This window comes from Gorilla gorilla, chromosome 8 (assembly GCF_029281585.2).
Source record: "Gorilla gorilla gorilla isolate KB3781 chromosome 8, NHGRI_mGorGor1-v2.1_pri, whole genome shotgun sequence".
NCBI lineage: Eukaryota > Metazoa > Chordata > Mammalia > Primates > Hominidae > Gorilla > Gorilla gorilla.
Window position 1 is genome coordinate 57,401,471 of NC_073232.2, and position 17,022 is coordinate 57,418,492.

The window sequence follows — 17,022 nt, forward strand, 5'->3', positions numbered from 1 at the left end:
CTACTTATAAAATAAAAAAAGAACTGTAAAACAGACTCAGGCAGGTTCTTCAGTAGATATTCCAGAAGAAGGGAGTGTTATCAGAGGAGACGACAACTCCATGCTGTCCCTGAAGACCTTCCAGTGGGACAAAATGTGGAGGTGTAGAGGTGGAAGACAGTGATACTGAGTATCCTGACCCTGTGTAAGCCTAGGCTAATGTGTGGGTTTGTGTCTTTAACAAAAAAGCTTAAAAAGTGAAAAAAATGTGAAAAAAATTAAAATAGAAGCTTATAGAACAAGGATATTAAAAAGGAAATATTTTTATATAGCCATATAATGTGTTTTGTGTTTTAAGCTAAGTGCTATTACAAAAGAGTCAAAAAGTTAAAAAAATAAAGTTTATAAACAAAGAGTTACAGTAAGCTAAGTTTAATTTATTATTGAAGAAAGAAAAATATTTTTCATATAAATGTGTATATACTAAGTGTATGTACAGTGTTTATAAAGTCTACGGCAGTGTACAGTAATGCCCAAGGCCTTCACATTCACTCACCACTTACTCGCTGACTTACCCAGAACAACTTCCAGTCCTGCAAACTTCATTCATGGTAAGTGCCCTATACAGGCATACCATTTTTTCCTCTTTTATACTATATTTTTACTGTACCTTTTTAATGAGTAGCTATATTTAAATGCACAAATATTTCCCACTGTGTTACAATTGCCTACAGTATCAGCATGGTAACATGCTGTATAGGTTTCTAGCCTAGGAGCAACAGACTACACTATATAGCCTAGATGTATAGTAGGCTGTACCATCTAGGTTTGTGTAAGTACACTTGATGATGTTTGCACAATGACAAAATTGCCTAACGATGCATTTCTCAGAAATTATCCCTGTCATTACACAATGCATGACTATACAAAAATCAATCCTAAATAGACTATAGGTTTAAGTGTGAAAGCTAAAATAATAAAGCTTTTTAAAACCCCATAAAGGCAGAGATTTAACAGGACACAAAGAGTACTAACAATAAAAGAAAAAATGAAAAATTTGGACTTGATTAAAATTAAGAACATCTGTTCACCAAAAGGCACATTAAAAGTGTGAAGGGACAAGCCACAAAGTGGGAGAAAATATTTGCAATATTACATATATCTCACAAAAGGCTCATTCAGAATATGTAAAAGATATTCCTACAGATCAACTTTTTAAAAAGCAGCTTAAACATAAACAGGCACTTTGCAAAAGAAGCTACCCAAATGGCCAATACATATATATATCAGAAGGGGCTCAGTTTCATTAGTCATCAAGGATATGCAAATTTAAACCAAAATGCTATGCCACTACATATCCAACACAGTGATTTAAACGAAATAGAAGAGAGTACAAGTGTTGGCAAAGATTTGAAGCAAATGGAACTCTGGAACTCCTGGTGGAAGAGGAAAACTGATAGTAACCACTAATGGCAAACACAGAAATATTCTATGACCTAGCATTTCTACTGCTAAGTATATACCCAACAGAAAAGTGAATATGCATGCCAAAGTGCCATTATTTGTAATAGCCCCAAACCAGAAGCAACTCAATGTCCACCAACAGTAGAACGAACCAGAAGCAACCCAAAGTCCACCAACAGTAGAACGAACAACTCGAAGCATATTCATGCAGTAAGAATGAATGAACTTACAGCTCCAGGCAACAATATAGATGAATCTTACAAATATGGTGAGCAAAAGCAGCCAGAGACAAAAGATACATACTGTATGATTCCCCTTAAATAACGTTCAAAAACAGGCTACAGTAATGTACGGTCATAGAGATTAGAATAGTGATTTACCTTGACGACAGAGGTAAAGCTAAGAAGGGAGAAGAAAGGGTTTCTAGGGTCCTTGTAATACTATTTCTTGAGCTGGGTGCTGGTTTCACAGGTTTGTTCACTTTGTAAAAATTGGTCAAGCTGTATACTTTATGTCTGTATAACTGAAACAAAAAGTTTACATTGTAACTTTTAAAATGTATTTTGCCACAACAAATAACATAATGATAACATAAAAAAAGGGCAAGGATCTATAGAATTCATATAATGGAAAAGATGGCTATCAAATAATAAGACTAGTAATAAATCTGTATGTGAAAAGAATTCATTATAGAAGCACACTGTGTGAGTATACATATATTTTGTGTATTTTGGTTTCATTTCCAGTGACTTTTAATCTAAAATTGAAATGCATTGTTGATTCTATTTCCTTCTTCCCCTTTGAGACAAAAATAAGCTTAGAACAAGTCAACCCTACACCTAAACAGATGAAGCAATAAATATCATCAAACTGGTGAAAGTATGTTCCAGAAAAAAGTAGTCCGTGCCAATGAAGCAATTTTCTATTCAATGTGATTAATATTCCAATAAAAAAACTAGCTAGAAGTATCTAAATTTTAAAATAAAAATATAAGATATTAATGATCAGTAAATTAAAGGATAGTGTCTTTATATCATGACTAGAACTATAAAAGCACTTACAGTAAAGCCACAAAAATGTGTATTTAATGGATTTATATAGCCTTACATTGCTAAGCACCTCTATTCTAGTTCAGATTTCTATAAACAACTAGACACAAAGAAAAGTACTGAAAGGTCTGAAACTGAATTTTAAATTGCCACAGATGGCATGTTTATAACACCCCCACAATATGCTGAGTGTTCTCCATAAAACCAACCTAGACACAATCCCTGCCTCTAGGGGACTTAAAATCTAAAAGTAGATGAGGCAGCCTAATTCAAACAAAGTAAACAAATAAAAGGAAACAAAGAAGGGAATGTAAGAGAAGGGGCCTGCATTAATCTCCTGGCTCCCAGAAGGGTAACAGGCCAATCTGAAGAGAGGAGAATAAAAGCAAACAAGTGACAACTGCCTTATTTACCATAAAACTTAATATGACACAATGCAGTAAATATTCCCTAAAAAATTATGCTGACCAGACTAAAAATGCTTTGTTGTTTTCTAGCTTCAACAGTCAGAAGATCTAAATCTCCATAATAGATATAATACATACCCCACTGGGTGTGTGTAAAGGACATTAAACAGTCCATGCAAGGGGCTGACTTACAGCCCAAAATTTAAATTATTGAGTCCAAAGCCTATGAAAGCATTATTTCAAAACTCCTGGCTCAACTGGCAATTAATTAACATGACACAACAATCTTTACCTCAAAATTCCTAAAACAAGACAGTGATTCTTACTGGATTGCATTTTTCATGTTGCCTCTAAAAGGATATATGAGCTGTATTTGGTTTGTCTGTAAATAAACATTTCATGGGCTTACAGTTCAGGCCCTGATCTCCTTATCCAGTTGACTAGAGCTATTTCAATAGAAAGATGTCAAACGATCATCAGAAATGTCTCCAAATACAGAACCTCTTTAAGCCTGTGAATTAAAGTACATTTGCATTTTAAACCATGTAGATTCTTCCTGGAAGACTTCAAAATGCTGACAACATCCAATTAATTAAGTTATAGGAACCAAACTCACTTCAACAAACTGGTCCTATCTGCTTTGCTGTTTCCTTGGATCAAGTCTCTCTGGCAAAAGCTGTTTATTTAAAAAATAATAATGCAGCCAACTGCCACAAAAAAGGAAGATGAAGAAAGCAATAATATGTGACTTTGCCACATCAGTCATATATATTGAATGTGAACTATGAAGAGTGTAATTTAGGGCTGGGAACGGTGGTTCATGCCTATAATCCCAGCACTTTGGGAGGCCAAGGCGGGGAGATCACCCGAGGTCAGGAGTTCGAGACCAGCCTGGCCAACATGGTGAAACCTCATCTCTACTAAAAATATAAAAAATTAGCCAGGCTTGGTGGCACATGTCTGTAATCCCAGCTACTTGAGAGGCTGAGGCAGGAGAATCGCTTGAACCCAGGAGGCGGAGGTTGCAGCAAGCCGAGATTGTGCCACTGCACTCCAGCCTGGGCAAAAAGAGCAAAATTCCATCTCGGGGCAAAAAAAAAAAAAAAAAAAAGAGTGTAATTTAGAATAAAAGCTTGAGGTCAGAATTACAGACATTATTTACTCAGTGCCTCACATCTCAACCACTTTCCCCCAGTTTTCTCTGCACCAGGCATAATGATTCAATTTCCCAAAATGCTATCTTGCCTCTACTTTCAAACACGGCTTCCTGTTTAGATGGCGGACTCTTGATCACACTCTCTACATATAATATTTCCATCAGAGGAATTACATAAATAAAAATCTATTTTAGACAAATCCAAAGTAGCCAAGTAAAAACTGTATTTGAATCTGTTTTATGAAGGCTTACAGTAAAAATGCATTTATTCGTTCTAGTAATTCAAACTCTAAACCTTGGAGTTACCATCTAATTCTTCTCTTCACATCCCACTCCTTCACAATTTGAAAAGTACCAAATTGTTCAGATTCTCCTTCTGTCTAGATCCCTCCCTCTGAAAGGGTCCCAGAAGGCCCATCAAATAGGACAGCTGAGGTCCAACGTGTAGAAGAGTCTGACATGAGCCAGAGGAGAGGTAGTTTAGAATAAGAACCCAAAGGTTCCAGCCAGGCAGACAATATTAATATCTGGGACCAGACTGGATAACAGAAGGAGGAATCTGAAGAGATTGCCTAGACCAGGGAGCCTGTGATACTTGACTTGAAAGGCCAAGAAGGTGTAGGCATAGATGGATCACACCAACTCAAAAGGGCCAGGTGGTACAAACACCCTGTAATTGTTGTCATATATCCCTCTCTTCAATGTCCTCTGCTAACACTGTAGCTTAGACCCTCTTTGGATCTCACTTAAGTGCAATATCTTAACTTACCTACTGTTCTCCTATTTTTCTACCTATACACTGCTGCCAAAATCATCTTCTTGAAGAGCCATGTCAAACCTCTTCGATATTTTCCATTGACCTTCATGTAAGACTTATAAGTCCTTAAAATGACTTACCAGACCTTCCAAGATGTGACTTCTTTCTAGCGTCATATCTGCAACACTTTTCCCCAGTGCTCTCTGCACCAGCCATGACTTTTAGTCTTGCTTTTAGTTGCAAACATGGCTTCCTTTTCGGCAGAAGATACTTAATCACCTCCCCTCCCCAAAACACACTCTCTCCCTCAGTCATTCATTTTATCTTCTTTACTTTTACTGTCTTGTCTCATCTTAAACATCATTGCCTTCAGGTTTTCCCTGAAACCTTCAATGGGTCCCTGCTATATTCCCAGAATACTCCGTGCATCCCTTTTCATGACATTAATCAAAATTATAATGACAAACAGTAAACAATCTTGAGTTTGATGAGGGCAAGGATGCCTATGATTAAGAGTGTTCATTCCGGCCGGGTATGGTGGCTCACGCCTGTAATCCCAGCACTTCGGGAGTCTGAGGCGGGCAGATCATTTGAGGTCAGGGGTTCGAGACCAGCCTGACCAACATGGTGAAACCCAGTCTCTACTAAAAAATACAAAAATTAGCCGGGCATGGTGGTGCACACCTGTAGTCCCAGCTACTTGGGAGGCTGAGGCAGGAAAATTGCTTGAACCTGGGAGGTGGAGGTTGCAGTGAGCAAAGATTGTACCACTGGACTCCAAACTGGGTGACAGAGTGAGACTCCGTCTTAAAAAAAAAAAAAAAGTATTAGTTCCTATTACTCAAAAACCTTCAATGGCTTCCCCAGTCTTCTGCATTAAGTACATATTTCTCAGCACAGGCCTTCAAGGTTGTCTACAATATGAAGCTTTATGGTCTACTGTTTCTGAACAATTCCCAAAAGCAGGATTATCTGCTCCTTCCCAAATAAGCCAAGCATATTCTAGTGTCTTCATTTCCGTAGCTTCCTCTACAAGCCTGGCTCCCCTAAGTCTTTCAAAATGCTATCCAGTCTTCCCAACCTATATCAAATTCCATCTTCTCCACAGTTTTTCCTGATTTTCCCAAATAAATTTGGCCTCTCCCATCTTTGACTCCCTTCCTGTTTAAATATATTGTATTTTCTGCTTGGTACTTTCCTAAATCCATCTAGTTGTTACAGGACTTTTCTTACACTTATTAATTTTAAATTTCTTAGATAATGGTGATACCTGTTTTTCTATATAACTAGCATCTCCTTACTGCATTTAGTATATGCCTTGTATCAGAAGGTGTTTGATAAATGCATTAACTTGAATCTTTTGAGACAGGGTCTTGCTGTCATACAAGCTGAAGTGCAGTGGCACAATCACAGCTCACTGTAATCTTGAATTCCTGAGCTCAAGTGATCCTCCCACCTCAGCCTCCCAAGTAGCTGAGACTACAGGCACGTGCCACCATGCTGAGCTATTTTTTAATTTTTTTTTAAAATAAATGGGATCTCACTATGTTGCCCAGGATGGTCTCAAACTCCTGGGCTCAAGTGTTTCTTCTGCCTAGGTCTCCCAAAGTGCTGGTTTTACAGGTGTGAGCCATGTGCCCAGCACTGAATCTTAAAAATCTATTACATAGGCTGGGCACCATGGCTCTCACCTGTAATCCCAGCACTTTGGGAGGCCAAGGCGGGTGGATCACTTGAGGTCAGGAGTTCGAGACCAGCCTGGACAACATGGCAAAACCCTGTCTCTATTAAAAATACAAAAATTAGCCAGGCATGGTAGTGCACACCTGTAGACCCAGCTACTCAGGGGGCTGAGACATGAGAATCCCCTAAACGCAGGAGGTGGAGGTTGCAGTGAGCTGAGATCATGCCACTGCAGTCCAGCCTTTGTCATTAAAAAAAACAAACAAAAAAAAAACTATTACCTGTAAGGCAGCTGTGCAGCTGTGTATGGCAGTTGTCTAAATATGTGGATAAAACAATCTTTTAAGTACAAAAGCTACCCGTCAAATAGAGAAAAGCTAAATGGAATTAGAGAACCACATTATGTTACCAGTGCAATAATAGAAATATATTTTATTTGCATCATAAATAATTGCTCTTTAGTTAGAGAATAAGATTTATTGACCTTATACATTAAGAGATGTCAACATTTATTTCAAATCTGATATTTCAAAGTAAATGGAATTTTAAGTCAAGTCTAATATAGCTCCAGAGCACAGTGCCAAAGCTCAGTGTTTGTTTTTGTGATCACTGTTGTTTGCTGCAAAAAAAACAAACAGCAAATACATTATTTAGGTTTGCCTAAAATTATGATTCAGAAGAGATGATAGAAAGTATCAAGTTCAATCCATTAAGTTTCCAAGTGAGGAGTATAAAGACTGAGTCTCCTGGCCAAGGTCACAAAGCCAAACTAGGACAAAGGGTCAGACCATCTGACTTCGACTCCAGCACTCTTCCCACCCCAATTCAATACTCACCTCAACACTGTAACAGCTAGAGCACATTATTTTCAACCAACACTGAAGCAAACAATGCTCCAGTACTGTATTAAGGCCATTTGCACATTTTTAGCTATGCTCCAGAGAAACAAAAGTGTGATGAGTGAAGGAATGAGAAGGAATTCTTATCTTTTCTCAGAGCTTATATCACATAAAAGGTTAGAAATGAATACTATTTCATAAGCTTTCAGGAGCGTTGTGTTTAAAGACACTCTGAGAGGCAAGAAAAACTTGATAGGAAATTATACACAACTTAAAAAAATAGAATTTTCACATAAAATATGCAAATGGAGCATTTTGAGTGCTCCATTATCAAAACTTACTATTTACTTTACAGTAACCAAAAAAAGATGGAAGAAAAAAGAGAGAAAACCTAGCTGCCTATTTATTAAAACGTGTGTAAAACATGAACATGCCTACCAATACCTACCAAATATTTGTTATTAAATATTGCTTCTTACAGCTCTATACCTAATAACTGGCATATAGTGGGCACTTCAGTGTTTCATAATAAATTCTCTACTCTCTGTTAGTATCATCCAGTATTATTCTTGAATATTATGGTTGTACATCAGTCACTAAAATGTTGCTACTTGTAGAAGAAAACAATGCATACAGTCTGTATCAAATGGAAACGTTTCCAAGGCTAGAACAGTTTACATTATGTGTATATGTGTATCAATATATTTGTGTGTCTCTGTGTATGTGTATATGTATTCATTTGTTCTCCCTATATATGTATACATGTATATGTATGGTTGTATGGCATGTATTTTTAACATTAATTTTACCTAAGGATCTTATGTTATGGAACAGTGATTTTCCAGCTTTCCTTACAGCAATTTATAATATGAAAAAGATTTTACACTACAACCTAGTACACACACACACACAGACACACATACGTAACTAAAACAAAAGTTTCATGAAACAACACCCTTACTTACTATATGCAAAGCACTAATATTTTCTATTCCATTTTAAAAAGTGGATGTTTATTATTCACTAAACTGTTTGGAAACTCATAAAAGAGAAAAAAAAAGATACTGGGAAGGTGTACACCTTAGTTTGGCATCTATTTCTTAGAAATAACCTACAGTCAATAGATACCAACCAGAAAATACCAAAATGAAGTCTACAAACTATTAACCATCATTCATTCAAAAGTGCTGTTGAGCACCTGAAAAGGCTGGGTCATAAAACAAGTCCCCACTTGGGAGGCTAAGGCAGGTGGATCACCTGAGGTCAGAAGTTTAAGACCAGCCTGACCAACATGGTGAAACCTTGTCTCTACTAAAAATACAAAAAATTAGCTGGGCATGGTGGTGGGCGCCTGTAATCCCAGCTACTTGGGAGACTGAGGCAGGAGAATTGCTTGAACCCAGGAAGCGGAGGTTGCAGTGAGCCGAGATCGCGCCACTGTACTCCAGCCTGGGCGACAAGAGCAAACTTCGTCTCAAAAAAAAAAAAAAAAAACAAAAAACAAAAAAAACAAGTCTCCACAATTTAAAAGCAGTCAAATAATAATGGAATTTGTTCTCTGACCATAATGGAATTAGAAATCAACAACAGAAAGCTATCTGTAAAATCTCCAAACATATGGCAAACAAATAATGTATTTCTAAATAATCCAAGGGTCAAAGAAGAGATAAAAAGGAAAATTAGAAAATATCTTTAAATTTAAGTGAAAACAAAATACAGCAAAATTTGGGAGAAGCAAAAACACAAGCCAGAGATTTTCTGGTTTAAGAGAAGAGAAGAAAAATGAGCCCAGACCATTCGTTAGGTCCACTTGGTTTTCTCTAGACAATCCAACCGTACTACTCCCAAACTCTGCTCGCATAAGGAGGGTGGCCACCTAGAATGAGAACAATCAGATTATTATCTGAGGAAGCTTAAGGTGAAGGAACCAACTCCTCAGCTCACCCCCACTGGAGAAGTTTCTTAAGTCTGAAAAAAAACCCAGGAATCTAAATAAGAACTGTGGTGTCACTAAAAGAGAAGAGCCATACAAATGGGACCATATGAATAGAGGACAGTGGGAAATACATCCAGAAAGAGGCAAGACAAGAGGATGCAGAGCATGATGGTGGAATGGACAGCACTAGACTGTATGCTTCTAGATAGCAGCTTCCTCCCCATACTAAGGACAATCCTGGAACACAACAGCCTGTTATTGTCTAATGTGTGAAACTGAACCTTCACAGATTCATCTCAGAACCAAATTAAGCACAGAAAAACCTTAGCTTCTCAGAGACCATCAAGACCAAGATGGGCCAGAAATAAAACCTGTACTGCCTTCAGACACATGTGCTAAGGTAGCCTGAGGACCCACCCCTCCAATTCCCAAACTCTGCAAATATGGTCATATTATATATTCTAGTATCATTTATTCCAGCATTTCACAGGAGAGGAGAGAGGATAAGTATCTGAATTCCTGTTGTTAATTCAATGTAATCAGTTTATTCACTATTAAAAAGGCAGGGACTATTACATTAGTAGATGACCATTAACTCAGTTTTATGGCTAAATATTAGGTTTATCATTTCTATTAGTAGCACTCATTAAATGAAAATAAAGGGCCCATATGTTTTCTATGCGTATTTCAGGGAACTAAAGCGAGTAAGGACGCTATTTTGCTTTCCTGGAGGCAATCCCACATCCTGCTAGGTTTGGTTTTCATATGTGCCTGGCTTCTTAAAATAGGCATAAACAGCTTTATTTAGTTCTAGGCTATTTATTTCCACAGAGAAGAAATCTCAGAACTTTTTAACTGTCATAGGTTACCTCATTTTTTTATACCTCTATTGCGATGAAGAAAGAAAAATACAGTATCAAGGACAAAAGAAAGACTGAGCTTAATTACAAAGATTAAAAAAAAATTTACATCGTGGCTTATTAGAGAAAGAACACTATCTCGCTCTCATCTCAAGGAAAACCATTTATCCCAAAATGCATAAATACCGTGCTTCTTTAAGTTATATCATTCTTTCTAGAAAGAACTGGAGTCTTGGATTTAATCTCGTAATATGAACAGTTTACTACTCAAAACCACTATAGGAACTAAATGACTCTGTCAATTCAAAAAGTTATCTCAAATAAAAACTTCACAATGCAATGATACTTTTGACAGAGCATTTATGAACTACAACCAATGTTTCAAAATCCTTTTGGAGGAGAGAAATTCAAAGTGATGAAACAAAGATGATCAAAGTTATATTACTGATTTACAATGTTAAACGATCTCAGCATGCGTTACTTTGGAGCAGAGATTTACGAAGCACAATCAACACATTTGAGCAATGTGTCAGTGAAAATGATCAAATATGCCAAGGTCTTAATTATAACACCACTTTACATTTGTATAGAACATTCCAGTTTGCAAAGCACTTATATCCCATAAACCCATTTGACTCTATGTCTTCCAGTTTAAGTACAATAGATACGAGTTCACGTGGATAAGAGAAGCTATGTACTGAAATGGTTAAGAATATGGAATTACATAAGACACATTAAATTTAATTTTGCTTGCTTCTACTTCCCGTTTTAAAAACGTGGCTACTAGGAAATTTAAAATTAAAATGTAGCTCACATTGTATTTCTATTGGATAGCATTGTTCAGTCAGTTTATTGACAGATTTTATTTGCTAGCCTAGGGGGCACAATCACTGGCATATAAAAAGATTAAGACAAGGAAATAACACTCTCTCCACTAAAGGATCTGACATTCTAAGTGAAGTGTCACAGGTTCAGTAATAATATTACAGCCAAGCTTAAAAGCAAAATAAAAAGTAAAGTCATACAAAACTTTGTCAGGGAATGTGGCTATTCTCTTCTATAAACAGATTACTGATATTAAATTATGGAAAGTGATTTAAGAAACAATGTTACCATCTTTAAAAGCCCACAAATTTGCTCTGCTGAACAAGGAGGAAAATGCTCTGCCCATGGTCTGGTTTCTAGAACCTGAATGTAAAGACAGAATAAGGCAAGTAGTACTCTGATATCATTTACTCCTTCATTTTACAGAGAAAGAAAATGAGACTTAGCCTGACTAGGTGGCTTATCCAAAATGTCATCATTTCAAAATTTAATCAATATAAAAATATGTTTATAAATATCTCATTAGTAACAATTATTTAGATTTGTATACTAGGTCTTCAAATTCCAGTACATATTTTACACTTCAGCATATCTCAATTTGGATACTAAATTTTCATCAGCAATATTTGATCTATATTTAGATTTCATAAAGCTCAAGGTTGAAAACTAAATTTTCATACCCAATTTGTTTCCATGTGGCTACTGGCTACATTAGACAGAAAGCTTTATAGTATATCTGGTGAGTTCAGTAATCTCAGTGAATGCTCTCTTCAATATCCAAAAACTATCATTCTCTCCTAAGGAAGAAGTGGAAGAGAAGGATCCTTGACTCTCTCTTCAGATAGGCAGTTTGGTAGCTTTCAGTAGCGATATGTAACTGCAACTATTTTTGTGTTAACTGGGCATGAGAAGGTATTAAATAAAAGATTCTAAGACTAAAAAAAAAAAAAAAAGAATGTGGAATTGAAGCCAACTGTTTGTTTTGGAATCGTAGCATTGTCACTTACTAGATAACGTGATCATGAGTAAACTACTCAATATTTCCCTGCCTTAGTGTCATCATCTGTAAAATGGAAATAACACTGTTTCTACCTCTTGGGTATACTAAGAATTAAGTCAATTAATATATGTGAAGTACTTAGAAGGCAGAGTAACGATTACATACACCCTGGTTTTTGAGATCAGCAGCCTCATATGTATGGATATCCATACATATCCATTGTATGGAAATGTATGGAAAATATGTACTAGCCTCATTGTACGAAGCTAGTAAGCCACACAGCCAGGAATAAAAACCAGACCTTTGGCTGTGTGAGGTGGTTCACGCCTGTAATCCCAGCACTTTGGGAGGCTGAGGCGGGTGGATCACCTGAGGTCAGGAGTTCGAGACTAGCCTGGCCAACATGGTGAAAACCCACCTCTACTGAAAATACAAAAATTAGCCAGGCGTGGTGATGCAGGCCTGTAGTCCCAGCTACTCAGGAGGCTGAGGTGGGAGGGTCACTTGAGCCTCAGAGGCAGAGGTCACAGAAAACCGAGATTGTGCCACCGCATTCCAGCCTGGGTGACAAAGTGAGACCCTGTCTAAAAACGAAAAAAACTCAGACCTCCTTCTTCCATTTGATGCTCCGTCCATAGAGGGCTGGGTTAAGTATCCTAAAGTTTTCTAGACTGACATAAACAGTTTAACATAAAATTCTACAAATCAAAAAAATTCAGCAGCTCAAACATTTATCAAATTTGATTTTAATCTATGTCTCTCTATATATGTTTCAGATTACACTGATTATTAAAAAACAAAAACAACTAATGTTCCATTTGGGGGCCAGAATTACACACTAAGGAATAGTTCTCTGAGTTGCTATATTTGTAAAACGGAACTCTATTGCCTCACTTTTCAAAAGACAAAAATGTAAATAAACTTATCATATCACATCACATAATGCTAGTATGATGTTCATTACCTCAAATTCTTTATCAAATAAAATCTATGATGATGATAATGACTGTTGTAGGATTTCCTTTTTTTTGCCCTTTAGTTTTCAAAACATTTGGTATTGGGATATTAACACCTGTAATTTAAAAAATAATCCTCCCCAAAAAAAGTGTTTCAAGGAATGAAAATAGTATTGATAGAAGAAACAACTTAGAAATTACTTCTAGAAAATAGATACCTAGGTGAAAAACTGTCCTCCTTTTTTCAGACATGTTTTAGGTATCTTTCCTTAGACTTTGTTCAAACTTTTTTCTTTTAATGATTTAGGTGACTGCGATAACATCTTTCACTGTTATTTAAAAATAGGGCATGGGAAATTTATGAGCTGGAATGCAAAACTGGCACACTAAATCAGAGCATTAAATCATTTAATATATTCTAGTATAGTTAGTATATTCTACTATAAAAATATATTTTAAGCATTGATATCTCCATGCTCTGTCTTTACATATAATTTTAATCCAATCATCTTTACTTTTTTTCATAGTGAAGAAATGTGAAATCATGAACTTTTTAACACTCTCAAATATGCCAAGCCAATTAAGAGATTGTTGGCCGGGTGTGGTGGCTCACACCTATAATCCTAGCACCTTGGGAGGCCGAGGTAGGTGGATTGCCTGAGCTCAGGAGTTCGAGACCAGCCTGGGCAACACGGTGAAACCGCATCTCTACTAAAATACAAAAAATCAGCGGGGCATGGCAGCATGCGCCTGTAGTCCCAGCTACTCAGGAGGCTGAGGCAGGAGAATTGCTTGAACCCAGGAGGCAGAGGTTGCAGTGAGCCGAGATCATGCCACTGCACTCCAGCCTGGGAAACATAGCAAGACTCCGTCTCAAAAAAAAAGAGAGAGATTATCTTTGGACAAAGCACTCCTCCACTCCAGGCCTCTGGATCCTTCCTTGAATAAGGACAGGCCAGAACATCAGTGGTCCTCAGTCTTCTTTCCACCCCAACCCATCTGAGGGATTCAACATCTCTCCATTTATAGAAGTGACGACAGTCTGAAAACGTCCCACAGGTGATTCTAAGACACTGCCTTAGAAGCTGTTCCCCTGCTTGTACCCTCTACTACACTACGGCAGACTTATCTGAGGTTCCACACAGCTCTATGGCCTGCCACCATCTATAGGTACAGGAAAATTATAGTAATACTTCAGTGAGCTTAAGAAGAAAGGCCAAAAGTTAGTATACATCTTCATTTGTTGGAACATGAAAGATTCAAATAAGAATTTCTATACTGATGACATCAAAGAAGATGGTGTAACTTCATACGGCAGGCGGCACATCTAACCTAGAATTGGCTTCTAATCAAGGAGGTAGGTAAAGGAGGAGGAAAAGTAGGGAATCAATCAAAATAATCACCCCTAAGGTTTGAGGGATTGGTCTGAATGTGTGATTAATGGAAAGAAAATTTGTGTAAGTCGATTTTCCTGATATCAGAAAGGGAAGCCAAAAATGAACACACAGAGATGCGATGGTGTGTCATCCCCAATTTCTTCTCCAAAATATCAATTTGTCACATGTTTGATATCAATTCTATGTAAGTAATTTTTTTTTTACTCAACAATTCTATAAACTAATAACCAATAAATACTAAAAAGATTTGGACACACGCCATATTATAAATATAAATCAAATACACTAGTTCAGCATGGTGATTGATGAGAACTGCCAAGAGTGGTATTTACAAATAATGTTCATATTTCTTTGAATATCCACTTACTGTGGACAAATTATACAGCATTTAAAAGCTATTGTTAGTTGGGTATGGTGACTTGTGCCTGTAATCCCAGACTTTCTGGAGGCCAGGAGTTCAAGATCAGCATGGGCAATATAGTGAGATCTCCCCACATCTCTTAAAAAAACACAATGAAATTTAAAAAGCTCTTGTATGTGCAAAATCATGTGAAAAATTCTCACAACTAGGAAAGAAGGAAATAGAATTTGAAAACTTCCTTGGAAGATGTGCATTTTCTGATCCAAATGTGAACCAATATTACTTCGTCATTAATAAGTATGCAAGGTATGGTAAAGATGCTAAGGCTTCAAAATTAGGGTATTTATATAAAACAATGTGTAATTGCGCTACCTTCAAACAAGAAAACATTATTACTTAATAAATGCTGATGCTGATTGTTAACTGTATGTTTTACAATGAGATGACCTTTAAATGGCACAAAAAATAACAGGTGATCCACAGATTCAGAATTTGAAAATAAAAAACTGGCAGGCTCTAAAAGTTGCTGTCCTCTGTACCTAAAGATGTCACCAGTGGCGAGTCAGAATGCAATGCGTACGTCACTATCACTGCTCTAACATATACTATTGCTATAATGGACTCCTGGTCAAAAAAGTGGATAAAAATGTGGGCATCAATTTCTTCTGAAACAACTACAAAATACACTGTCCATCGTTGCTTAACTTAGTGAAAAGCACTCCCTATTTAACAAACACATTCTCAATGTTCCCAGTGTGAACTGTAACTGTAAAACCTAAAACTTGGGTCAGTACACAGACCAACAAGAAATAAAAATGAATAGAAAGAAATGCCCGAATCTGAATTCTGAAGGATGTTCGCATCTGAAATGGTGGCAATAAATACTGTGAAAAAAAGACAATTCCATACACAGGGTTGAAATGGGTAAACAGTTGTTGGATGAAGATACACATTTCTTCCTCATTCTATACCCATGTGTCAAAGCATCAAAACAATTTATTTGCGACAGTTTATGTTGTGTCTCGAACTTTACATCTAAGTTTATCATGAGGGGGAAAAAAACCTGTTTGGCTTGACTCACCGTGAATCACAGCCAGGAGGTCATCTTGTTGTGTATCAGCAACTATGTTTTCGCTACAGCTATGTGACCTGAAGTGGCAGCAGCAGAGGCACCAAAATAGAAGGGGCAGGAGCCTTCTCCTGGCTTCTTGGCCGCAAATGGGCTTTCCAGCCCATTCGGGCAACTGAGCAAGAGCCAACCGCAGAGGAGAGAAAGAACCAACCCGACAGCTCCGCGGAGAAAGGCTGCAGGCCCACCCCACCTTCCGTGCCCTCCCGGGGAGGCCGGGTAAGCAAGAACATAAAAGAGGACAGGCTTAAGAAACAGCCTGGAGACAACACAGCATGACAGGGGTCAAAACTAGCCCCATGGAGGGCAAAGCCCGGCCGTGACCGTGAAGCACAGATTTCGGGACGGTCTGGACGCGCAGGAGGCTCTCTACCCTGGGGCTCCGGGAGCGGCTCCACCGCGAACGCGCGCGGGCCCCCAGCCTTCAAGCTCCTCCGGCCGCCTGGGACCTGACCCTGCTCCCACCTCACCTGTCCGGTGCCCGCTGGCCCGGCCCGAGCCTTCAGCTCCCTGCCCGCACCCCGGCCCACCCTTCCATCCCTTGCTCTCCCCGCATGTCTCTCGGGACCACTGGCCGAGTCAGCGTGGGCAGGGGGCCGCTGCCCCGCAGCCCCAGGCCCGGCCCCGGCACTCACTTTCTGAATCCGCTTCAGCGCCATGGGTCAGGGATGGCGGTGGGGACACCGGCCGGCAGGGGTCGGCTGCGGGGCTCAGGGGCGTGGGTCGTCGCGGGTTGGGCTCGCTGGCAGCTAGGCTGGCTCCGCGCGGTGGGTCCCCGGTTAGCCGCTCCCTGGCTCGCTCCGGGCGCCGGTCCCTGCTCCGTGTGCGCCCGAGCGCGAGTGTGCGCGAGTGTGCGGGCGGGGACGCCGGCGAGACTCTTTTGTTTCCGCTTTTGCTTCTGGGAAGGAGCCTGCGCCCTCCCCGCCGCGCCCCGCCCCGCCTGGCACACTGGGAAGTGTAGTTCCAGCCCTGTCCTCGGCTGCAGGCCCCCGGACGCTGCCAGCTTACTTACTGCTGACCTCAGCCAGGCAGCTTAAGGTGAGAGCTGCCGGGGGCTGGAATTAGCCTCTACAGTCTCATTTAGAGCAAGTTGCTGAACCTGGGGCTGCGCATCTGTAAAATGGGGTTAACAAATGAGCTCCTAACGCACATAAAGGAATTTCTAAATCATCAGTTAGTAATTCCTTATCCAATAGGTGCCACAGCTGGTTTTATTATTTTTAC

General features: G+C 38.8%; 1 protein-coding gene across 1 annotated transcript in view; it reads right to left on the reverse strand.

The window, feature by feature from the left end:
• Positions 1-16,721, reverse strand: part of UBE2D1 (ubiquitin conjugating enzyme E2 D1) — a 35,804-nt gene extending 19,083 nt beyond the window's left edge. Inside the window, exon 1 of the mRNA XM_019035324.4 lies at positions 16,434-16,721. Coding sequence (XP_018890869.1) covers positions 16,434-16,457 — 24 coding nt within the window. The 5' untranslated portion in view covers positions 16,458-16,721. The remainder of the gene's footprint in view (positions 1-16,433) is intronic.
• Between the last annotated feature and the right edge of the window lie 301 nt (positions 16,722-17,022).